Source organism: Bombina bombina, chromosome 1 (genome assembly GCF_027579735.1).
Source record: "Bombina bombina isolate aBomBom1 chromosome 1, aBomBom1.pri, whole genome shotgun sequence".
Classification (NCBI taxonomy): domain Eukaryota; kingdom Metazoa; phylum Chordata; class Amphibia; order Anura; family Bombinatoridae; genus Bombina; species Bombina bombina.
Genome location: NC_069499.1, coordinates 1,545,204,552 through 1,545,231,345, shown reverse-complemented (window position 1 = coordinate 1,545,231,345; position 26,794 = coordinate 1,545,204,552). Strand labels below are relative to the sequence as shown.

The 26,794-nt window shown below is 39.7% G+C and overlaps 1 protein-coding gene across 1 annotated transcript in view; it reads left to right on the top strand.

Moving 5' to 3' along the window:
* Window positions 1–21,859, top strand: part of FDXR (ferredoxin reductase) — a 33,499-nt gene extending 11,640 nt beyond the window's left edge. Inside the window, exons 4-12 of the mRNA XM_053696637.1 lie at window positions 2,881–3,003; window positions 3,071–3,184; window positions 6,184–6,285; window positions 6,396–6,503; window positions 18,493–18,577; window positions 19,076–19,275; window positions 19,358–19,529; window positions 19,619–19,792; window positions 21,508–21,859. Coding sequence (XP_053552612.1) covers window positions 2,881–3,003; window positions 3,071–3,184; window positions 6,184–6,285; window positions 6,396–6,503; window positions 18,493–18,577; window positions 19,076–19,275; window positions 19,358–19,529; window positions 19,619–19,792; window positions 21,508–21,638 — 1,209 coding nt within the window. The 3' untranslated portion in view covers window positions 21,639–21,859. The remainder of the gene's footprint in view (window positions 1–2,880; window positions 3,004–3,070; window positions 3,185–6,183; window positions 6,286–6,395; window positions 6,504–18,492; window positions 18,578–19,075; window positions 19,276–19,357; window positions 19,530–19,618; window positions 19,793–21,507) is intronic.
* The last annotated feature ends 4,935 nt before the right edge of the window (window positions 21,860–26,794 follow it).

Here is a 26,794-nt window from a genome sequence, read left to right as displayed (position 1 = left end):
AAATTAGCTACTTTTAGCTACAGAATAAGAAGTATTCAGCCAGGAACGAACCATGGCTCAGTAGCCTTTTTTCGCCCAATTGTGCTTTTCACAGAGAACTATCGTGAAGTATATCAGTCTGATCCTATCTATAAACGACAGTTCCGCCCCAAAATACCAGGCAATCCTCCTCTGAACAAGGGACATGGCAACCCCAGATGATTGTTTCAGCATGGAGTCTATGTCTCGTTTCCCCATCAATAATCTTAATCTCTGTGTTCTGGTGAGGTGACCTAAACCGTCTTGTCAGTATGGCGAGATCCCTCAAATAATTTTATATAGGCAGCCAGGGAGCTGTTTATCTACTGTATATATACTTCTGGATGTGAAGGACACACACATTGCTATATAATGCTACAAACAATTCCCCCAAAGATTTTGTGCGATTTCTCTTCATGCAGGTGAGTTTTTAATCATCAGGACCCCTGGGGAGACTTTCTCAAGGGTCATAATAAATGTATATACTGAAAGGAGGGTGATATGGGACCCCAGATCAATGTGCCAAGAGTGAAATGGCTACACCTCACTGATGAGGCCCAAAGAAGGCCGAAACAATCTAAGTTTCAAAATGTATTTCAGTGTTTTTTTTTTTTTTTTTTTTTAATAGGTGATCCTGTGCTAGCCAATAAGCCGTACAGTCCCAGGGCTTTAATGTACACTTCATGGTAGTTTAACTTTACATTTAAAAAGGAAAAAAAAAAAAAAAACAACAACATTTTTTTGCATGTTTAACTGTTGCTCTTTCAGATCCACAATAGAAAGTGTTTGTGTACCTTTTCCTTTTTAATATAAAGGTTATTCAACAAAAAGGAGATCTTTAATTATTCATAGTAGCCATAATATTTATTTATTTTCTTGGGATTTAGGTAATCTTTTCTCACTTGGGTTCAAACAAATATGTACCTACAGCACTTACAAAGCAGTGTACAATATGGGTTAATACTTCCCTCTAGATATCAGAACCGCAGCCGTTCCACAGTGCTTGGTTTGTAAAGCACTTTATGCACTTTTACTGCTCTTGACAAAGATGGCTGGGTCCGTTGAAGCGCGTTGAGCTAAAATAAAATAGTTTTTTTTATCAGAAAACCTGTGGAATAGTTTTTTTCTTTGGGATAGAGCCGGTCATTCGTAATATATACTGTGAGTATATACACACCTTTATAAGGTGCCTCTATTTGATATTTCAGCACAATCCTTCTACTCTGAAATAGGAATACACCTCAGCACCCCTACTGATGAAAATCGAGGAGGAATAAGAAGTGTGATTAACAAAGTGAACCTGCGCCTCCATCTAGCACACCCAATGTACCTACAGCACTACATCTTATTTAGATTAGTGCAGGAACACACCTCTGATCCATTGTGAACATTTTACATGGGCTAATAAGTAATACCCACTGAAGCATAGTTATTTGTTTTTGAGTGCACATTTTTTTAACCCTTAAAAAAAACCTAACCCTAACCCCCGACGATCCAGGTAAAAGAGCTGATTTCTTTGGGGCAGTGCCCCGCAAAACACCCTTTTAAGGGCCATTGGCAGTTTAGTGTAGGCTAGGGTGCTTTTTTTATAGGACTATTAGATTAGGAGTAATATGCTTTTATTTTTGATCATTTCGTTTTTTATTTTTTGTAATTGAGTGTTTATTTTTTTTTGTAAATTAGTCAATTGTATTTTATTAATTTAATTTATTTCATTTTATTGTAATGTTAATTTTTAGTGTAAGGCAGGTTAGGTTTTATTTTACAGGTAACTTTTTATTTATTTTAACTAGGTAGTTAGCAAAATAGTTAATAACTATTAACTAACTAGTCTACCTAGTTAAAATAAATACAAACTTACCTGTGAAATAAAAATAAAACCTAAGCTAGCTACAATATAACTATTAGTTATATTGTAGCTAGCTTAGGTTTTGTTTTTTACAGGTAAGTATGTGTTTAGTTTTAAATAGGAATAATTTAGTTAATAATTGTAAGGTTTATTTATATTTATTATATATTTAAGTTAGGAGGTGTTAGGGTTAGGGTTACGTTAGGATTAGGGGTTAATATATTTATGTAGAGTTATTGATGTGGGAGGTCAGAGGTTTAGGGGTTAATAATTTATTTTTAGTATATTTCGTTGTGGGGGGCTTGCGGTTTAGTGGTTAATAGGTTTATTATAGCGGCGGTGTGGGCGGACGGCAGATTAGGGGTTAGTAATTTTATTTTAGTGTTTGCGATGCGGGAGGGTGGCGGTTTAGGGGTTAATAGGTTTATTATAGTGGCGACAATGTCGGGGAGCGGCAGATTAGGGGTTAATAAATTTATTTTAGTGCCGGCGATGCAGGAGGGCCTCGGTTTAGGGGTTAATAGGTAGTTTATGGGTGTTTAGTGTACTTTGTAACACTTTAGTTATGAGTTTTATGGTACAGCTTTGTAACGTAAAACTCATAACTACTTTAGCGTTCATTAGACTTTAGATGGCGGTACGGATCTTGTGGTTATAGAGTGTACCACTCAGATTTTGGCCTCCCAGGCAAACTCGTAATACCGGCGCTATGGAAGTCCCATTGAAAAAGGACTTTTTTAAAAGGGTGGTACTGACGTTGCGTGAAGGCCAAAAAGGTGTGCGGTACACCTACACCTATAAGACTTGTAATAGCGGTGTTCGGGGAAAAAGCAGGGTTATGAAGAATAATGATGCTTTTTCACTCGTAACACAAAACTTCTAATCTAGCTGTTAGATTGTAGCTGGCATTTACTCATTTCCATATGTTTGTTTTAGTTCCCTAAGAGAGTTTCTATCTTTAGTTTTTTTCCTTTATCTTCTTACACCATTGCTCTATGTTCATCTCTGTACAGAATGTGATAAATACCTTCACACAAACCGCCCTTTCTGACCGATGTACGTTCCTGGGAAATGTGATGGTCGGGAGGGATGTGACCGTGGAGGAGCTTCAGGATGCTTATCACGCTGTGGTGCTGGTAAGTGCTTCTAGCCGGGTGGGGAACGTTGCTTCCTACCGTCACTAACAGTACCTCTTCCCTGCAGAGCTATGGTGCTGAGGACAAACGTGACCTGGGGATACCTGGGGAGGATTTACCTGGCGTCTACTCTGCTAGAGACTTTGTGGGCTGGTACAACGGGCTCCCGTACAACAGACACGTGAGTGCAGGGTTAAAATATCTCAAGGATTATCCGTATATATCTGAAGTGCTATTACAATATAAATCATATTCTGGAATTGTAGTTTGGCACTTGATGGGAAAAACTGGAATAGAGGGGATAATAGCTCATTTAAAAGGATGTGATACTCAGATTGAAATTCACATCAATGCATTTCAGTTTTGCATATAAGTATCTGCAGTAGTTTTTGCTTCTAGTAAATGTTATCGCTATTTCAATGAGACCGTGGTGGCGTGTTCATCAGCAATCATGCAAATTAAGCCACTGTCACGCAGTATATGCTCTCTGAGCAGATGTGGTGTGTGAATACAGGTGCATGAGGCATATGCACATATGCTCAATTTAGCACAAAAGCTATCTCTGAAACACTGTAATATTTTATTAAAATCATTTTCATTAAAACGTGTTTTACAAAAATGCTTCTATTTAGAACTAATATGCGTTTATGTGCATTTAAATTTTCAATTTTATGTACATTGAAAGGAGCACAAAGAAAATCAGATTTCAGCAATAAATAAAAAGGTGCAAAGGTAAAGCTAGACTTCTGTGTGACCAAAGGGCACGTTTGTAAAAGCTGTAGCCATGACAAAGCCTGTATATATGTGTATATATTCAGTTACTTCTGTATTTATAAGGACAAGTAAGTACACATGATAAACATTTAGTTATTTAGCATTCATTAGTTTAACAAAAATATGATACATAAAAATAATATATATATATATATATATATATATATATATACACATATATACACATACAGGTAGCCCTCAGTTTACGCCGGGGTTAGGTTCCAGAAGGAATGGTTGTAAATCGAAACCGTTGTAAATTAAAACCCAGTTTATAATGTAAGCCAATTGGAAGTGAGGGAGATAGGTTCCATGCCCCTCTCAAAATTGTCATAAGTAACACCTAATACATTATTTTTAAAGCTTTGAAATGAAGACTTTAAATGCGAAACAGCATTATTAACCTAATAAAATAATCACACAACACAGACTTCACTTGCATTTTTCTGCAAACAGTTCTTTCTATGCATTCCAATCTGGACTAATTAAATCTGCTCGATAGCTCAGGTCTGGTTAAACTGATTAATTTCAGCTTGCTTGGATTTGCTGCAACACAAGCGGACAGCTCCACCTACTGGCTATTTTAATAAATGCACTGCTTTTCAATGCTTTTCCATAGACCTGGAAAAAAGGTTGTTATTCCAAATTTAATAACATACAAATAAAAACAAAGGTCTAATATTGACCCTGAGAAACGCGTTGTTTTCTGTTTTTAAATATACAGGGTCAATATTAGACCTTTGTTTCTATTTGTATGTTATTAAATTTGGAATTTTCATCTACACCTGAGAGTCTGAGCTTTCTTCCCCCATTGAGAATACCCGGGAGCACGTTTCTCACATTGGCACAGTGAGCTGGGACACTGCAAGTTCCCAGTCTGCCTTACTCAGCACAATTGGGTGCTGCTATACTTGTGAGTATTATACTTGCACCTTCTTATAAAACACAGTGTTGCTATACTTGTGAGTATTATACTTGCACCTTCTTATAAAACACAGTGTTGCTATACTTGTGAGTATTATACTTGCACCTTCTTATAAAACACAGTGTTGCTATACTTGTGAGTATATACTTGCACCTTCTTATAAAACACAGTGTTGCTACTTTATCACACTAAGTGGCGCCCCTGTCTTGTGATTTCTCTCACAGAATATGTCTGCATATCTTTTCTTTACACTCTCTTTTCTCTTTAAAATCTCTTTACTCTTTATTTTTTTCTCCACTCTTTCTTAACACTATCTTTTTCTCCACTTTCACTTTTCCTCTCAGTTCCTGTTTACCCTCTCAGAAGTAACAGTCTAAGCACTAATGGGGTCTCTATAGCCCTAGAGGAATAACAGATCCTTGCCCTTTTTTGATGGATATATAATATCCCTTTATATAATTTTTGTAGACACTCACTAACTTTCACTCACCACTGTTACATTTTGAACCCTGTATGTCACTCCCCTCTTTGAATATTTGCATGACATAATCAATGACATTGCTGGTGACTTTACAATTGACATCAGTGATCACATCATCAGTGACATCCCTAATGACATCATCTATTATATATTGTATAATCTGCACCATCTTAGACCACTCTCCCTTGCATAAGCCCCTGGTAACCTTTTGATTTCCCCCAAGTCCCTTATATGCCGGCACCTTCTCATCCTCCCATCTCACACACAATTTCCACCTCACCATCTCGCCTCTATTTCCCCCATACACCGTTTTTGACCTCTTACTCACTCTAAATCATCTTATTAGCAACCTTTCCATTACACTCTGCTCACCCTCTAAATCCAACTAACCAGGGCCGGCTCAAAATATTGTGCTGTCTGCCCCCCCCCCCCGTAGTAACAGTACGGATTAACATATCAATCTGCTAGCCTGGCTGCTTACCTTACTAAGCCTACCTACCTGCATGCAACCAATGCTTATACAATTGTGCAATAAGTGGGAATGAAGTTAGGGAAGGGATGCACTTTCCCACCTTGAATGTCGCCCCTGACTGGTTCTGTGTCTTTGTGCATGATGACGTTATGCTGTCGGGAGCCTATGACTTTCCCCCACGAAGACAGAGGACTGGAGTCACTGCGATGCTGCTCCTTGTCAAATGCTGCCTGGGTCAGTTGGACTCGCTTGGTCTCATGGTTGAGCCACCCTCACAGATCAGCTTCTGTTCATCCCTTTAGCCCTTCCTCGTCAAACAAAATCTCTCTTTTTCTTTCTTTCTCAAACAAGAACTGTATGGTGATAATTTTTAACCCCTTGGATGCCAAACAGGATTTACATTTTTAAACATTTCCACAGACGTTCATTCTAGTTGTTACTTCCAGATAGTGAATATCTAGCTGGGATATATCTATCTAGGCCATAGATATTGTCTGCTCTAGAAAAAATTATACTCTCTCCTTGCCACAGATGTCTCCAGACCTGAGTAGTGACACAGCCGTCATCTTGGGACAAGGAAATGTGGCTCTTGACATTGCTCGGATCCTGCTGTCTCCGCTAGAGCTTCTGAGGGTGAGATATACTGTTACATTGTGATTTCTTACCCACCACCCTGTAATCTTCCTTGTCTGTGCTGCACATTGCTTGTTTTTCATTTTCTTCCTGATGTTTGTCACCCTTAGAAGACAGATGTCACCCAGGTTGCTTTAGATGCGCTGACACAGAGCCGCATCCGGAGAGTTTGGCTGATTGGCCGCCGAGGACCCCAGCAAGTGGCATTTACCATAAAAGTAAGTTTGTTATCAGTTATTTGTAGAGCGCCAACTAATTCTGCAGCGCTTGTTACTGGCCTGAGAGTACAGGTGCACTCTGGTATTGCTTTTCATTATTTAAGTAACATAAAATTGCAATAAGAAAATGTTTTTAATGCTTTAGAGGATTTTCTTATTTTTACCACTGCCTGCCTGTCCCTGTATGACATAAAGCCAGCTCCATAGCAGCAAGGCACTGACATTCCTGCTCTAAACATGATTAGTGGCTATACAATATGCTGTTTGTGGTTCGCTCACCGGCCAGTGTTCAGGACAGGCAGTTCATTGCTGATTCAGAGATGACTTCAACTTTGTGTTTAACCCATTTAAGGTGATTTAAACACATAGGCAAAGACAAGCAATAGTGCAATAAGAAGGCTCAAAAGCATTTTAGTATTGCATTTTATGTGCCTTTAATTCTCTGTGTCACCTGTGCATTTTAGTTTATAGTATTAATGCAACACAGTAAAATAGCAAATGTTTGATCCATGTTTTGTAAAGAAAAAGTGAACTGACAGTAAAAAAAAAAGCCTTTGTAAAAACACCTGTTTTCTTGTATTGCCTAAGGCACTAATGATATCTCCATTCTACAGATATTAATGATCTGTAGCAGCTCTACAAATCTGAGTAGGGCACTGTAATTATGTGCTGCTCTGCACATATGGGCTGATGGGAATAATCATAATTACAAAAATGTGTTGGGGTACTTTGTATTATTTCTGGAGTTAATGGGCAGTGTGGCATATGTATTCTTGTCTTGCATGTGTACTTTTCATAGTGCCAGGTAATAATACTCTGTATGCTGGCAAAGCTGATTAAATCGTATCACAGTGCCAGGTAATAATAATGTGCATGCTGGCAGAACTGGGTAAATAGGGTCATAGTGCTAAGTAATAATAATGTGCATGCTGGCAGAACTGGGTAAATAGGGTCATAGTGCTAAGTAATAATAATGTGCATGCTGGCAGAACTGGGTAAATAGGGTTATAGTGCTAAGTAATAATAATAATGTGCATGCTGGCAGAACTGGGTAAATAGGGTCATAGTGCTAAGTAATATTAATGTGCATGCTGGCAGAACTGGGTAAATAGGGTCATAGTGCTAAGTAATAATAATGTGCATGCTGGCAGAACTGGGTAAATAGGGTCATAGTGCTAAGTAATAATAATGTGCATGCTGGCAGAGCTGGGTAAATAGGGTCATAGTGCTAAGTAATAATAATGTGCATGCTGGCAGAGCTGGTTAAATCGTATCACCGTGCCAGGTAATACTCTGCATGCTGGCAGAGCTGGTTAAATTGTCACATAGTGCCAGGTAATAATACTGTGCATGCTGGTATAGCTGGGTAAATCAGGTCACAGTGCCAGATAATAATACTCTGCATGCTGGCAGAGCTGGTGGTTACATTGTCTCATAGTGCCAGGTAATAATACTCTGCATGCTGACAGAGCTGGCTAAATAGGGTCATAGTGCCAGGTAATAATACTCTGCATGCTGACAGAGCTGGCTAAATAGGGTCATAGTGCCAGGTAATAATACTCTGCATGCTGGCAGAACTGGTTACATTGTCTCAAAGTGCCAGGTAATAATACTCTGCATGCTGGCAGAACTGGTTAAGTTGTCTCACAGTGCCAGGTAATAATACTCGGTATGCTGACAGAACTGGGTAAATAGGGTTATTGTACCAGGTAATAATACTCTGCATGCTGGCAGAACTGGGTAAATCGGGTCATAGTGCCAACACTTCCAGGTAATAATACTGTGCATGCTGGCAGAACTGGGTAAATAGGGCCACAGAGCCAGGTAATAATACTCTGCATGCTGACAGAACTGGGTAAATAGGGTCATAGTGCCAAGTAATAATACTCTGCATGCTGGTAGAGCTGGTTTAATTGTCTCATAGTGCCAGGTAATAATACTATGCATGCTGGTAGAGCTGGGTAAATCAGGTCATAGTTCCAGGTAATAATACTCTACATGCTGGTAGAGCTGGTTTAATTGTCTCATAGTGCCAGGTAATAATACTCTACATGCTGGTAGAGCTGGTTTAATTGTCTCATAGTGCCAGGTAATAATACTCTGCGTGCTGGTAGAGGTGGGTAAATCAGGTCGTAGTTCCAGGTAATAATACTCTGCATGCTGGTAGAGCTGGTTTAATTGTCTCATAGTGCCAGGTAATAATACTCTGCGTGCTGGTAGAGGTGGGTAAATCAGGTCGTAGTGTCAGGTAATAATACTCTGCATGCTGGCAGAACTGGATAAATCCGGTCATAGTGCCAGGTAATAATACTCTGCATACTGGCAGAACTGGGTAAATCAGGTCATAGTGCCAGGTAATAATACTCTGCATGCTGGCAGAACTGGGTAAATCCGGTCATAGTACCAGGTAACAATATTGACATGAGTGTTTCATGTGCAGGTTAAAAGACATGAAACACATTTCTTTCCTATGGCATGGAGAGTCCACAACGTCATTCCAATTACTAGTGGGATATTCAACTCCTGGCCAGCAGGAGGAGGCAAAGAGCACCCCAGCAAAGCTGTTAAGTGTAACTTCCCTTACCCATAATCCCCAGTCAATCTCTTTGCCTATATCAATGTAGGATGTGTGAAGACGGTGTCTGAAGATATTTAATCCTTTAATGGGTACTTTTCCCTGCAAGCAAGGATTGGGCCTATGCTGTGCACGTCAATCTCTTTAGTAAGAGTAGTGGTGGCTTTTAGCAGTTAGAAGGCGGCGAGGTGGTCTTTACTTTACTTCTAACACTTTTGCTACCCCTTTACAGAAAGCCAGGATTGGTTACTCTGTTCTTTCTTTTACTACAGGTCCCTGACAGGGAGTAGAGTACCGGTCACACCTTAGTAGCTTTTATCTGCCCTGCAGCTGGATCCACAGGTAAGTGCCCTTTGCCAATGCCTTCTAGGTACTGAAGGTCAGCACTTCTGAGGTTATCCCTCAAGTGGATATATTCTGGGACATAGTTATCCTTATATGTTAAGGGTACAATTTGCGCAACATTATTGGCGCTTTTTGTGTAAAAAGATTATATAAGATTTTACCCGCACAGTGAGAATTTTAAAGGGTTAATGGAGAGTTCGCTTGGCTCAAGGGACCTAAGGGATTTTTACTTCCTCCTTATATCGTAGAGCTTATTAGTGGGATAAGCAGAATATAGTTTATGAGGAAAAAAATTATGAGCATACTCAAAAGATTTTATTATTTAGAACCGTTTGTGTTTTGCGCGCTTTTACTAGTGGCGCAGTTTCACTTTTGCTTGCCGCTCACATTATGTCCGCATTTCCGTAATTACGGAGCAGAGCTTACTGTGTCTCTCTGTGTCGGCTTGCGGCTTTTCTCGCGATCCTCTGCTTAAAGAGGGTTGAGCTGTATGTTAAGTGATTATAGTCTGCTAAAAAATTGGAGATTTATTGTTTTTTTTGGGTTAAAATTATTATCATTCTCTGCATTATATTTTGTCCTTTTTTTTTTTTTTTTTTAGTGGGATCTGATTCTGTAGCTATGGACTCAGAACAGGATCAATCTAATTCCATGGATAACTGTTTACTTTGTTTAGAGGCCCAAATTGTCCTTCCTATGCAATTCTGTCCCTCATGTTTATCTAAAAATTTAAAATTTAAAGACAAGTTACTCCCTTCTGAGCCAAGTGTCTCTCAGAATAATGCTGTGCATGACAGGCCTCAGCTTTCTCCTCAAACATCCCAAGCATTAATTGTTTCTCATACTATGCCTTCTGTGTCCTCTCAACCTCCTGGGGGTGTTTATTTACCTGGGGATTTCGCCGCTCAGATTACTTCTGCAGTATCTGCGGCTTTGTCTGCTTTCCCTACTTCAGGGAAGTGTAAGAGGAAATCTAATCATTTGTCTGCCTTTAAATCTGGGTTGGTCAACCTTTCACAGATGTCTTAGGAGGAGGATACTTCAGAAGCTTCTGAAGGTGAAATCTCAGACTCTGAGACTATGGGAGAAAAATCTTTTGAATCTGAAGAAGTTAATTTCAGATTTAAGCTTGAACATCTCCGGTTACTACTGAAGGAGGTTCTAGCTACTTTAGATGACTCTGAACCTTCAGTTGCTGTCAACCCTAAAAAGTCTTCTAAGCTTAACTGAGTTTATGATAAGCCATGGGTTCCTTTTTCCTCTTCCCCTGTTTTTAAAAAGATGTTTCCTGTTGCTGACTCCATTCATGACTCATGGCGCATTGTGCCTAATGTAGAAGGAGCTATCTCCACTCTAGCTAAGAGAACTACCATTCATATAGAGGATAGTTAGGATTCAATGGATAAGAAGCTGGAGGCTTACTTAAAGAATATGTACACCCATCAAGGATTACAGTGGCAACCTACGGTAAGTATTGCCACTGTTGGGGGATCTTATTGGTGCGATGCCCTGTCTGATCTGATCTCAGAGGAGACTACGATTGAGGAGATCCAAGATAGGATCAATGCTCTTAAATTAGCCAATACCTTTATCTGCGATGCGAACATGCAGGTAATTAGACTGGGAGCTAAAATGTCTAGCTTCACTGTCTTAGCTCGTAGAGCTCTGTGGTTAAAATCTTGGTCCGCTGATGTATCTTCAAAGACCAAGCTTTTGGCTTTACCTTATAAAGGTAAAACTCTATTCGGTCCTGGTCTGGCAGAAATCATTTCAGAGATTATGGATGGAAAGGGATCTTTCCTACCTCAGGACAAGAAGAATAGACCTAAGACCTTTCGCAACTTTAAGGGACAGAAGTCTGCCTCTTCTTCCAAACCAGACCAATCCAAGTCCTCTTGGAAGTCCAGCCAGCCTTGGAATAAGGGAAAACAAAACAAATAACCTTCCACTGACTCTAAATCAGCATGAAGGATCCGCCCCGGTCCTATTTTGGATCAGGTTGGGGGCAGACTTTCCTTGAGTTGCCAGGCTTGGATACGCGATGTCCCAGATCCGTGGGCTGTGGACATAGTAACCCAGGGTTACAAAATAGGATTCAAGTCTTGCCCTCCAAGGGGCAGATTTCTCCTATCAAGAGTATCCTCAAACCAGGTAAAGAGGGAGGTCTTCTTAATTTGCGTAGAGGACCTTTCCTCCCTGGGAGGTTTTTCACCAGTCCCTCTAGAGAAACAGGGTCTAGGATTCTATTCAAATCTATTTGTGGTTCCCAAAAAAGAGAGAACTTTCAGTTCAATCCTAGACTTAAAAGTGCCTCAACAAATGTCTCAGGGTCCCGTCCTTCAAGATGGAAACTATTCGTTCCATTCTTCCTTTGGTTCAGGAAGGTCAGTTCATGACGACTATAGACCTGAAGGACACATATTTATATGTTTCCATTCACAGGGATCATCACCAGTTTCTAAGGTTTGCCTTTCTGGGCAAGCATCTCCAATTTGTTGCTCTTCCGTTTGGTCTTGCCACGGCTCCCAAAATATTCACAAAGGTTCTACTCTATTGGCTGTGATCAGATCCCAGGGAATTGCTGTGGCGTCTTATCTAGATGACATATTGGTTCAAGCGTCATCTTTTCTACTAGCAAAATCTCATACAGAGATGTTGTTGTCTTTTTTATGTTCCCACGGGTGGAAAGTGAATCTGGAAAAGTTCTATAGTTCCAGCTACAAGAGTGCGTTTCCTAGGGACAAGCATAGATTCCCTGTCCATGAAGATGTTTCTGACGGATTTCATAAAATCAAAACTTCTTGCTTCTTGACATTCTCTCCAGTCTGCTATTAGTCCATCAGTGGCTCAATGCATAGAGGTGATTGGTCTGATGGTGGCTTCCATGTACATCATTCCTTTTGCTTGGTTCCATCTGAGACCTCTGCAACTATGCATGCTCAGTCAGTGGAACGGAGAACATTCTCCGGGATAGATCTGGATCCCCTAACAATAGATTCTCTCTCGTGGTAGATTTCTCAGGAAATCCTGGCTCGGGGCACTTGCTTCCTGAGACCCTCCTGGGTGATTGTGACTACGGATACCAGCCTATTAGGCTGGGGAGCAGTTTGGCGCTCTCTAAAAGCTCAGGGCTTGTGAACTCGGGAGGAGTCTTCTCTCCCCATAAACATTTTGGAGTTGAGAGCAATCTTCAATACCTTGGTAGCTTGGCCTAAATTATCTTTAGTCCTGTTTATCAGATTCCAATCGGACTTCAACTCAGTGGCTTACATCAACCACCAGGGAGGAACTCTGAGTTCCTTGGCTATGAAGGAGGTGACTCGCATTCTGCAGTGGGCAAAAGCTCACGATTGTCTCCTATCTGCCTTCCACATTCCAGGAGTGGACAACTGGGATGCAGATTTTCTGAGCAGATATTTTCATCCTGGGGAGTGGGCTCTCCATCCGTAAGTGTTCTCTCAGATAACCCTCAGGTAGGGGGTTCCAGAGTTGGATCTGATGGCCTCCCGACAAAACGCCAAGGTTCCAAAGTACGGCTCAAGGTCAAGAGATCCTCAAGCCGCTCTGATAGATGCTGTAGCGGTTCCTTGGATCTTCTCTCTGGCATATCTGTTTCCTCCATTTGCTTGCCTTCCATGTGTCATTGCTCGTATCAAACAGGAGAGAGCATTGGTAATTCTAATAGCTCCTGTATGGCCTAGCAGGATCTGGTTCGCGGATCTTGTAAGGATGTCATCTCTACCTCCTTGGAGGTTACCTCTAATGAAGAACCTTCTAATTCAGGGTCCATTCCTTCATCCAAACCTGGATTCTCTGAAGCTGACTGCTTGGAGATTGAAAGCCTAGTTCTGTCTAGATGTGGTTTTTCTGATGTGGTCATTGATACTATGCTTCAGGCTCGCAAACCTGTTATTCGATTTACCATAAGGTATGGCGTAAATATCTTTATTGGTGCGAATCTAAGGGTTTCTCCTGGAGCCGGGTGAGGATTCCCCGTATTTTATCTTTTCTTTAGGATGGCCTGGAGAAAGGTTGGTCAGTCAGTACTCTGAAGGGTCAGATTTCTGCACTGTCTATACTTTTGCACAAATGTTTGTCAGATTTACCAGATGTTCAAGTTTTTGTTCAGGTCCTGGTCAGAATCAGGCCTGTGTTTAAACCTGTTGCTTCTTCTTGGAGCCTTAACCTAGTTCTTAAAGATTTGCAGCACGCTCCGTTTGAGCCGATGCATGTTGTTGATATAAAATTGTTATCTTGGAAGGTTTGGTTTCTCCTTGCTATTTCTTTCGCTCGCAGAGTTTCTGAGCTTTCAGCTCTGCAGTGTGATTCTCCATACCTTTTTTTTCATGCAGATAAGGCATCCTTCATACTAAATTAGGGTTTCTCCCTAAGGTGGTGTTGGATCCAAACATTAATCAAGAAATAATTGTTTCTTCTTTTTGTCCTAATCCTTCTTCTCATAGGGAATGTCTTTTGCATAACTTTGATTTTGTGCACGCTCTAAAATGTTACCAACAAACTACTAAATGTAGTGTATGCTTACCTGATAAATGTCTTTCCTGATATGGAGAATGGAGAATCCACGACCCCGCCCTCTTTTTTTAATTATATTTCGGCAGTTTTTTGGGGTAAACCTCAGGCAACTTTACACCCTTGTGTTTCTTATTTTTCCTTTTGCCTAATGACTGGGGATTATGGGTAAGAGAAGTTACACTTAACAGCTTTGCTAGGGTGCTCTTTGCCTCCTCCTGCTGGCCAGGAGTTGAATATCCCACTACAAATGTGAGTGTTAAAGGCGCCTGCTGATATAGTGCAATAACGTGCAAAAGGAGAGTTTACTAAAAAGTGATAATCTAGGAAAATATAATAAAACTATAAGGTCTACAATCAAAGACGCAACAGCAGTTCTTACCTACAACAGCAGTGTGAGTGATATAATTAAATTAAACAATATTGCTAGTGATATAACGGACCAAGTGACTAAAGATCAAAACATACTAACTAGTATGGTGTAGATGACAAATAACATGTCATAAGATAAAAAAGACAGGTTATAGCAAAATAGAAACTGTTACAACAATCAAAATATAAAATAAATAATCTTTAGGTATATTGAAAAGAAAGAAGAAGGCGCCACAATAGTGCACAATCAGTGGTGTTGATAGATCACACGCACAAAATGGGTACTACTTACTAGAAGTAAAGCACTTGAGAAGTGCCACAGGTGCAGTCTGGACTCTTAAAAGCTGCCCAGAAAGCTATCCTCTCGCTGCTTCAGTGAGGCTTATAATAAAGGGTCCAATGCCGAGCAGCTGTGAACTGTTAACTGGGTAACGGTGTAAGATTGCTCTGGTTACCACCCGTATAGCCTGACATTGGATCCTGAATTACAAGCCTCACTGAAGCAGCGAAAAGGATAGCTTTCTGGGCAGCTGCACCTGTGGCACTTCTCAAGTGCTTTACTTCTAGTAAGTAGTACCCGTTTTGTGCGTGTGATCTATCAACACCACTGATTGTGCACTATTGTGGCGCCGCCTTCTTTCTTTTCAATATACCTACTGAATATCCCACTAGTAATTGGAATGATGTCGTGGACTCTTCATGCCTGGAAAGAAAGAAATTTTTCAGGTAAGCATACATTTTTGTCAGAGCATATAATTTTAAATAACTTTCCAATGTATTTCTATTATCTTATTAGTTTTGTTCTCTTTGTATTCTTTGTTGAAAAGTATATCCAGGTAGGCTCGCAAATTGCTGATTGGTAGCCACACATTTATGCCTCTTGTCATTAGCTTTCAGCTAGCTCCCAGTAGTGCAGTACTGCTGCTTCAAAAAAGGATACCAAGATAACAAAGCAAATTACATGATGGAAGATAATTGGAAAGTTATATAAAATTGTAAAATCTATCTGAATCATTTTCTTTAGTGCATTAAAAACAGGACCTTCTGTGTTTCCTGTATTAAATTCAATACATTGATTGTTGTAGCCAGTGTTAGCTGCACTGACGTCACCCGACTGTTTCTCTGGAATGTTGTGGAATTTCCATAGCTTCTTTTGCTTGTACATTTAAAAAAAAAAAAGTAGCTGTTTTTTAGCCAGAACAATGTTTTAAACCCATACAATTTTTTATCAGCTTTCTAATTTACTTCTATTATCAATTTTTCTTTGTTCTCTTGCTATCTTTATTTGAAAAAGCAGAAATAAAAGCAATGGAACCGGCCCATTTTAGGTTGAGAACCTGTGTTGCGCTTGCTGATTGGATGACTAAATGCAGGCACCAACCAGCAAGTTACTGGGTACTGAACAAAAAATAGGCCGGCTCCAAAGCTTTAATTCCTGCCTTTTCAATAAAAGATAGCAAGAGAACGAAGAGAAATTGATAATAGGAGTAAATTAGATAGTTGCTTAAAATTGCATGTAATCGTGAGAGAAAAAAATTGGGTTTCTATCCCTTTAACCCCTTTTCTGCCTGGTGGTTAAAGAAGATTGACGCACAAACTAATTTCCATATCTTCGGAGAACCCCCCCCCACACACACACACACACACACACACACACACCCACACACACACACCCACACACACACACACACACACTCCGATCACCGCAAAACAAACTGATTGTTACAAACATCTCAAAACTAAGAGATTTATTACAAGTACCTAATTCAGAGTATTGTGTGATTATTTAAAAGCCAAAACCTGGCAGTAACCTGAGATCAGTTGAGGACAAAGGCAAGACGCTTATTAATTAAATTACAGAGTAATAATATTATCATGTATTTGTAAATCTTCAACACATACCATAGTGCAGGAATATCTAAAGGACAACTAAGACAAGTGTACAGATTGTGAATACGGCTACTAATAAAATGGTGTAGGAGGTCTTACTACCATTTACTAGTACGTTAAGTTGGATCGGTCTCCTGTAGGTTATTAATCACTCTGTTGTGTTGTCCCAGAGTTAGTAACAATAACTGTCTTTAAATCAATTCCATTTATTTGCGCTTGAGGTGTCTCACAAGTCTCACTCTTTTATAACTGTTAATTAGCCGCTCATCACTCCCTTTACTTTATAATTTTCAGCCCTGCGGCCAGTATAACATTTTACACAACTACTGAATGTACCTAATTTATAATACAGTGTATGTAATTCAAATTTATCACTAAATTAATTTGTTAAATGATGCAATTAATTATGTGTTTTAGATGGCTTAAAGGAAAATAAAAACGGTTCATTGTTGTAACAAAAAAAGCACTAAGCAGTGGGTTATATTTAATGGAAATAATTAGCAAAATGTATTATTCATTATTTTAATAAGCCTTTACCTGTTTTGTTTTTTTTAAATACTTAAATGCGTGCAGTCCATTACTTCCTCTCACAGCCCGACAAGAAGGCTGTGGTCTCTATAGAAAGGCAACCATACAATAGCTCCAATCAGTTTATTGCCCATAATCGGTAGAGGACTTCTGCTGCAAAAAAGAATAGAACTTAGGTATTGTAATGTCTGATCGCTTATCTAACTGTAGGCAGTGGTTACACTGAGAATTTCTAAGTGTTCATTTTGCAAGAAAACAAGTACTCACTCAAACAGCACAGGACTACTGTCAGGTGCACGCCAACACAAGGGTGCTGTATACCCTTATCAAGCAAAAGTCCACAAACTGCATCACCAAAACGCAGGTTAAAAGAGGTTTATTAATATAAGACATGGGTCAAACAAAGTGACGTTTCGGGCCATACATCATGTCACTTTGTTTGACCCAGGTGTTATGACAATAAACATCTTTTAACCTGCTTTTTGGTGCTGCCGTTTGTAGACTTCTGCTTGATAAGGGTATACAGCAAGAAAACAAGTAAGTTATTTGCTTTTTTTTGCATAATCTATTTATTTTTATGTTTACTTTAAGGTATTTTTTTTTTGCTAAAGAAGCACTGTTTTATATCCCTTTAAATAACATGTATAACTGCCCCCACCTGGCTACTTCATAAGGCCATAATGGCATAATTTTCTGTGGAGAACATCGCACTGATACATTACTTCCTAAAAATTGGCTATTTCTGCAATATAATATAAATACATTATACCTATTTTCTTTGTTTTCTGTTATTTTTAAGATGTGATTTATAATATTTTTCTACAACTTGGTGTCGCTCCCTAAGGGCCCAGGGCCAGGGACTGATGCAATAACATTTTTCATATAAGAATAATATATTTTGTTTGGCATTGCTAATTTTGTAAAGGTTATTCTTTCATCTTACAAATTATTTTAATTCTTTTTATTCTGCAGTAATATGCCCTATTATATTCATAAATGAATCGTTTGTAGTATAAAATACACATTTCTACTCAGCCCAAGTTGACTTTGACCTATGCCGTATCATCTCCAGACTGCTTCACACTGGCACTTGTGCATATATTGTTTTTCTTGGTAAACTATGTTTATAAAATTCTTTGAAATCCATTCTCTATATTTTCCATTGCATAATCCAAATACAGTTATTCTTGTATTCTCTTTTATTAGAAAAAAAGGTTTGTAGATTGTATAAGGACACTTGTTGCATTATTATGACGTAGCATATATTTGCTGATCACTGATTGATCACAGCAATAATTTGGTATCTTCTGGTTGCATATTTGCATGTTTTAATTTATTATTGTTTCACTATTGTCAACAAATTGCATTTTCACTTATAATTTATGGCTGGCATTATCTTGGCCTCATTATACTTTGGGGCACCAGCAAAAGAGCTTTGTAACACTGATCCTGAGAGCTATGATATGTGCATCCTCTTCCTATATCATTATACATTATTCATACTTTGTGGGAGCTTTTATTAAGTGCTTGTTGATCGTAGTCAGGGTAGGTAACTGCTGCTCATCTGGATCTTGTGCTCAGGAGCAGTTATGAAGGCTGCCAGGGTAGGTGATCTGCTCACCTGGTTCCTATGCTAAAGAGCAGTTCTGAGGTCAACGAGGGTAGGTAGCCTGTGCTAGAGAGAAAGCAGTGGTGAGGGCAACCAGGGTAGGTGGCTCCTTCTCACCATGGTCCTCTGCTGTATCTCAGGAACTGCGAGAGATGCTTCATCTACCTGGGACTCGTCCACTGCTTGAGCCTTCCGATTACCAGGGCCTGGAAGATGCCATTAAAGGTAAGTTGTAGGGACAAATTTTTATTGAACTTCTTTTAATATCTCATTCCTTCATTGTCTCCTCCCATTGGTAATTTATTTTCTACACCTTCTGCTGGTGACTTATTTCTCTGTCCCACACTGTAATCCTCCATGTTGCCTCTTATGTGACTTATTCATTTTTGATACTTGGCCCCTAGTTCATGCATCAGCAGACTCTGTCTCAACTTGGAGTTGCCTTCAAGTTGATCCTTTTCTGAGTCATCCTCCTATGCTTTCTGTCTTTACCCACAAGCAGCACTTCACTCTGTCTCTTCTGTTAAGCAATCTTCATAAGTCGGTCCTTTCATTACGTTCTTCTCTTGGTCTTCCATTTCAGATTGTTGTCTATTTCCTTGTTCGCATTTGAGGTGACTTTCCTTCAATTTTCCTTCTAAAGCTCCTTTTCTCTTGTCCTCTTTCACTCAATAAAACTGACCCTTGTGTCTTTCTCTTTCCTCTTGATGCTTTTGTCTACAGACTTACCTCGCCCTAGGAAACGTCTCAGTGAGCTACTTTTGAAGTCTGCATTGGGGAAGCCGGGTGAGAAAGAAGCTGCCCTTTGGTCCAAAGCCGAGAAAGAGTGGGGGTTGCGCTTCCTTAGGAGCCCGGAAGCGATTCTGCCCAGTGAGGATGGAAAAAGGGCAGCTGGTATTCGTCTGTCCATCACACGATTAGAGGTGTGATATCTTCTAGTTATGGAAGTGATTTCACGGACTCTCTACCTGATATGTTTTTACCACCTTTTGTGATGTCCCACAGGGTACAGGTGAAAAGGCACTGGCTGTTCCCACAGGACAGGTGGAGGAAGTGCCCTGCGGACTGATTTTTAGCAGCATAGGATACAAGAGCCTCCCCATCTCCCCATCAGTGCCCTTCTTAACCAAACAAGGGATTATCCCAAACTCTAATGGCAGAGTCCAAGGAGTTCCAGGTGAGGACACTCCCCTCCCCCCACACACACACAACACACATACCTTCTTTTTTCCTTTTTTGAAGTGCTTACATAATGTTGTCACTCAGGACTGTACTGCAGCGGCTGGGTGAAGAGAGGCCCTACAGGCGTAATCACAACGACAATGACAGATAGCTTTGAAACAGCACAAGCCATGCTGGAGGATCTGAAATCAGGAGCCATCAGCTGTTCTCAGCCCCGACCAGGATCTACAACCATTAAGGAATCGCTGCTTCTAAGGGGTTAGACTTGTTTTCTTGGCTATGGAACTGTCTTTTCTGCAGTTTTCATTCAGTCACTTGTACAAAGAAAAAGAGAGATGTGTGTATGCGCTAAACAGCTCTGGGGATGATGAATATTCTATAAATATATATTAGTATATTTAGAGATATGATTTATGAAGGTATATATTATGAAAACACTTTGTGTGGCATAAAAATATAGTGTAGGTGTTAGAGTCTACCTGTGCGACTGGTTTAAATCAAATATCCAAGCAACTAAAATGAATCAAATATCAAAGCAATATGTATATCAAAATAAAATTTATTTATCTTAATTAAAATAACAATGAAATATTGTCTACTGATACTGTGATAATATGACCGGTCATATATAGTAACAAACTCTATGCTAAAACATAAAAAATAAGCTAAAAATAGCTGACTATTTGTGCAGCTCGGTTTAAAATTATATTGGGATAGTAGCCCTATATGAAATAGCTCTATTTAATACAAAAAGAGAACCTAGATAATCCACCTTAAGTAAATCAACCTTTAAGCAAATCCACCTTAAGGAATCAACAATTTATCAATTAACTTATGACCAATCACAGATGAACTACACATTTATAAAGGATCTCAGAACCAGCTTAAACCATCTTGATAAAGCCATTCTATATGGTGAAACGCGTTGATGGACCTAGAAGAACAACTACAAAGTGAAAATATATAATTATCTACAAGGATTGCAAAGGATTCGTTGGGATTATTTGATCCACTTCTAATACTCTGCGCAGAGTTTTTTTCATCGAGACCGGACCTACATTCGACACGCATCCAGCGTTCCTGACGTCACCAGCTGGAGTGATCCGCACCGGACACCTGTGCCATACCTTGACGGAGGATTCAGCTCGACTAAAGAGCAGGTAGGCACCATAGAGGTGTAGCGGTCCTGCAGCGTGGTTGTCAGTGGGTTATTCCTAAAAGAAGGTATCAACTTATTTTCACAGAAACTGCCAATTACGGAACTATCAATATCTCCATACGGGACTTTTAACACCTGTTTACTCCTATAACGGAGCCATAATAATACTTCATCCCTAGGTAGAAAGTTTGATATCTACCTCTTTCCCAAACGGAACTTTCACTGTTATATAAGCCAAGATTCCATAGGTGGATTTACTCTTTCATATAGGGCTACTATCCCAATATAATTTTAAACCGAGCTGCACAAATAGTCAGCTATTTTTAGCTTATTTTTTATGTTTTAGCATAGAGTTTGTTACTATATATGACCGGTCATATTATCACAGTATCAGTAGACAATATTTCATTGTTATTTTAATTAAGATAAATAAATTTTATTTTGATATACATATTGCTTTGATATTTGATTCATTTTAGTTGCTTGGATATTTGATTTAAACCAGTCGCACAGGTAGACTCTAACACCTACACTATATTTTTATGCCACACAGTGTTTTCATAATATATACCTTCATAAATCATATCTCTAAATATACTAATATATATTTATAGAATATTCATCATCCCCAGAGCTGTTTAGCGCATACACACATCTCTCTTTTTCTTTGTACCAGTTCTTGCATTATCTGCTTTATGGGAGCAGATTAGTGTGTATTGCAAGGGGCAGATTTGCGCACCATATACCCACCACTTTTTCAGTTCATTCAGTCACTTGACTTTGTGTCTTTAAACATTTTTCTGTTGTTATTTAGGTATACAGCTAGTTTCATTCTCGGACTGGGAAAAAATAGATGCAATTGAGACTGCAAAAGGCCTGGAGGTTGGTAAACCTCGCGAGAAGATACTAGATCCTGATGAGATGTTGGGATTGGTCAGCTCTTGATTTACGGGTTCTGTAGCAACTGCAAGAAGAAAAGGGTTCACACAAAGGCTACTGTGGTGCATGTTACATGTAACTGCACCTAAATCTGGAAGTCGGGGTAATCACGGAGTGTCTTAGACCATGAGCTGCACTGTGACTGTTTTTTTTATTTTTTATTATTATTTGTCCAAAACTTTATTTGTAAAATATTTTTAGCACAGTTAGTAAAATTCAAATTTTTAGTTTTTGTGGTATTTGTGTCTGTGTGCATGCAAATGGGCATGCACGATTTAACCAGTTTGCTGCTAGTAACATACACAAAACAATGTTTTAAGGTATTATGAGCCATCATCACACAGTAAGCAGTTATTTTGAGACAGTAACCTATAAACATGGCACTGTACAATGGTAATTTGCAGAACCTCTTCATCATATTATACAGATAGAAAACCCTTTATCCAAACTGCATAGGACCGGAAAAGGTTTTGATTTTGGAATATTTGTGTCTGTAAAATGGGACAGTTTAGAGATGGGATGGAACCAAATGTAAACAACAATATCTTATGTCATTTAGGCAATATTTACATGTCATAATCAAGCTTATCCATGCAACCTAAAGGTTGTTTTATATCATTTCATTAGATTTGTATACATAGTAACGTCAAAAAGATAGCACAGTACTGTAATCAGTCAGGTAATGTTTGTTGTTTTAAATAAATATAAACTATAATTTGCATTTGCATTTTAGAACACCGAAAACAAGCCAAAAGACACATTTTTAAAACAAACACTAATTAAAGCGACACGAAACCCGATTTTTTTCTCTCATGATTTAGAAAGAGCATGCACTTTTAAACAAGTTTCTAATTTACTTCCGTTATCTATCTTGCGTCATTCTCTTGATATCCATTGCTGAAAAGCATATCTAGATAGGCTCAGTAGCTGCTGATTGGTGGCTGCACATAGATGCCTCATGTGATTGGCTCACCAATGTGCATTGCTATTTCTTCAGCAAATGATATCTAAAGAATGAAGCAAATTAGATAATAGAAGTAAATTGGAATGTTGTTTAAAATTGTATTCTCTATCTGAATCATTAAAGAAAACTTTTGGGTTTAGTGTGCCTTTAAGAACTTTTGATTTTGGAATATGTAGCTGTATTATGTTCTGGTGCAAGTGTATGAATATAAAATATATATGATGCCATTATGCAAATTACGGTGTTAGTATAGGGCTGTATAAAATACAATACAAGATGAACAGGAGATAAAACACCTTCTTAAAGAGTTTATTGGAGCCCTGAGGCAATAAAGTATAACTAATAGACATCTTCTGGGTAAGGAGTGGCATAAAGAACAGGTGAAGGATGGAATTAATAATGAGTGTGAGAACTGCTGGTCAGACAAGATCCACAGAAATCCCTCATGTGAAACTAATTGTTGTGGCTACTTTATTTGTAGTGCACTAATGTAAGTGCATAGAAAAGCGCAGACACATGCATATGCATCACTGCCTTGAGAGCTTCCAAGCTACAGGAACTTTTGAGGGTAGATTATTTGTGGATGTGAATTGCAACTTTGAGCAGGATCCTTGTGATTAGATTAATTCCGGGACACAGTATGTCCACGTCAGGTCAGTTAGTCTTGTTGGGACTATAAAGGACCTCCAATTAGACTGATTATTAGAGAGTGTGTACAGCTAAGGAAATGGGGGGGCTGAAGAAAGGAAGTAGGTTAGATAAAAAGACTATGATGGAGAAGGAGGGGTATAGTAGGGGGTATAGCTGCAATATTTATAGACCAAACTAAAGACATGGAGAATACTGACTATAGGGACATAAATTACTTTTATATGAAACGTATATATCTCAGCAAGTGAGCCCAGCATTGCACGAAATATTGAATATTGTACACAAGCTTACATAAGGATCAAAGCAATCACTGTGTAGTAGGTAGCTGGTACAGGTGTTGTGCACCTTTAAATTACAGAATTTGAGCTCCAGTTTCTGTGGTGGGAAATGAGATGCACAGGTTCTGTAGCAAAATCAATATATTTTATTGTATACTGCATTCTTGTTTCATTTTTGTTAATTAGATTTTCTCTTGTTAAGTGTATCCAGTCCACGGATCATCCATTACTTGTGGGATATTCTCCTTCCCAACAGGAAGTTGCAAGAGGATCACCCACAGCAGAGCTGTTATATAGCTCCTCCCCTAACTGCCATATCCAGTCATTCTCTTGCAACCCTCAACATAGAAGGAGGTAGTAAGAGGAAAGAAAATGCTGCTGATACCGGATTAATGTAAGTTAAGCCTAAATACAGTGATTTAATAACGACTAGTAACAGGCTTACTGTGAGAGCTATAGACTCTTATAATTATGCAATATAAAACGTTTGCTAGCATGTTTAATCGTTTTTATATATGCTTTGGTGATATAACTTATTGGGGCTTAGTGTTTTCCACATGGCTGGCTTGATTTTTGCCTAGAAACAGTTTCCCGAGGCTTTCCACTGTAGTAGTAAGAGTGGGAGGGGCCTATTTTAGTGCTTTGTTGCGCACTTAAAATTACAGACAGAGACATCCAGCTTCCCTCAGCAGTTCCCTGCATGGTATAGGACATCTCTGAAGGGCTCAAAAGGCTTTAAAAGTCGTTTATTGAGGAAGGTAAAGCCACAGTTGAGCTGTGTCAGTTTATTGTGACTATCAAAAAACTTTGTTTTTCATTTATCAATCCGTTTTTTGCATTAAGGGGTTAATCATCCATTTGCAAGTGGGTGCAATACTCTGCTAACTTGTTACATACACTGTAAAAATTTTGTTAGTTTAACTGCCTTTTTTCACTGTTATTTCAAATTTTGGCAAAATTTGTTTCTCTTAAAGGCACAGTAACGTTTTTTATATTTGCTTGTTAACTTGATTTAAAGTGTTTTCCAAGCTTGCTAGTCTCATTGCTAGTCTGTATAAACATGTCTGACATAGAGGAACCTCTTTGTGCATTATGTTTAAAAGCCATGGTGGAACCCCATAGGAGAATGTGTACTAAATGTATTGATTTCACTTTAAATAATAAAGATCAGCCTTCATCTTTAAAAGAAATATCACCAGAAGATTCTGACGAGGGGGAAGTTATGCCGACTAACTCTCCCCACGTGTCAGATCCTTTGACTCCCGCTCAAGGGACTCACGCTAGAATGGCGCCAAGTACATCAAAGACGCCCATAGCGATTACTTTACAAGACATGGCGGCGATCATGGATAATACCCTGTCAGCGGTATTAGCCAGACTGCCTGAATATAGAGGCAAGCGCGATAGCTCTGGGGTTAGGCGTAATACAGAGCGCGCAGATGTTTTAAGGTCCATGTCTTATACTGCGTCACAATATGCAGAAGCTGAGGAAGGAGAGCTTCAGTCTGTGGGTGACGTCTCTGACTCAGGGAAACCTGATTCAGATATGTCTACTTTTAAATTTAAGCTTGAGAACCTCCGGGTGTTGCTTGGAGAGGTTTTAGCTGCTCTGAATGACTGTGACACAATTGCAGTGCCAGAGAAATTGTGTAGACTGGATAAATACTATGCAGTGCCAGTGTGTACTGACGTTTTTCCTATACCTAAAAGGTTTACAGAAATTATTAATAAGGAGTGGGACAGACCTGGTGTGCCGTTTTCCCCCCCTCCCTAAGACCACGGGGCATATCAGTGGCCCCTTATCTAGGCGACATCCTGATACAGGCGTCAAATTTCCAAATTGCCAAATCTCATACGCACATAGTATTGGCATTTCTGAGGTCGCATGGGTGGAAAGTGAACGAGGAAAAGAGTTCTCTATCACCCCTCAGGAACTCTGATAGGTTCTGTAGAAATGAAAATTTACCTGACGGAGTCCAGGTTATCAAAGCGTCTAAATTCCTGCCGTGTTCTTCATTCCATTCCGCGCCCGTCAGTGGCTCAGTGCATGTAAGTGATCGGCTTAATGGTAGCGGCGATGTACATAGTGCCATTTGCGTGCCTACATCTCAGACCGCTGCAATTATGCATGCTAAGTCAGAGGAATGGGGATTACACAGATTTGTCCCCTTTACTAAATCTGGATCAAGAGACCAGAGATTCTCTTCTCTGGTGGCTATCTCGGGTCATCTGTCCAAGGGTATGACCTTTCACAGGCCAGATTGGATAATTGTAACAACAGATGCCAGCCTTCTAGGTTGGGGTGCAGTCTGGAATTCCCTGAAGGCTCAGGGATCGTGGACTCAGGAGGAGAAACTCCTCCCAATAAATATTCTGGAGTTAAGAGCAATATTCAATGCTCTTCTAGCTTGGCCTCAGTTAGCAACACTGAGGTTCATCAGATTTCAGTCGGACAACATCACCACTGTGGCTTACATCAATCATCAAGAGGGGACCAGAAGCTCCCTAGCGATGTTAGAAGTATCCAAGATAATTCGCTGGGCGGAGACTCACTCCTGCCACCTATCAGCGATTCATATTCCAGGTGTAGAGAACTGGGAGGCAGATTTTCTAAGTCGTCAGACTTTTCATCCGGGGGAGTGGGAACTCCATCTGGAGGTGTTTGCTCAATTGGTTCATTGTTGGGGCAAACCAGAACTGGATCTCATGGCGTCTCGCCAGAACGCCAAGCTTCCTTGTTACGGATCCAAGTCCAAGGACCCAGAAGCAACGCTGATAGATGCTCTAGCAAAACAGAATGAGAAGCAGTCTGCCAGGAACGAACAGCAGCATCAATAGCTTGTTCTATGGCTCGGTTGCCACCTGGTAGTAGCTTCTTTCTGCCCAATTGTGCTTTTCACAGAGGAAAACTTTCCTGTAGTATATCAGTCTGATCCCGCCTACATGGTCAGTCCAGCACCGAAATACCAGGCAATTCTCCTCTGAACAAGGAACATGACAACCCCAGACGATCGTTTCGGCCTCCTTTGGGCCTCGTCAGTGAGGTGCAGCCATATCCCTCTAAGCATATTGGGCAAGGAGTCCACGTCTGGTTTCCCCCATCACCCTTAGGGAGACTATCCCCAGGGTCATATTTACATATGCAAAACAGAATGAGAAGCAGTCTGCCAGGAACGAACAGCAGCATCAATAGCTTGTTCTATGGCCCGGTTGCCACCTGGTAGTAGCTTCTTTCTGCCCAATTGTGCTTTTCACAGAGGAAAACTTTC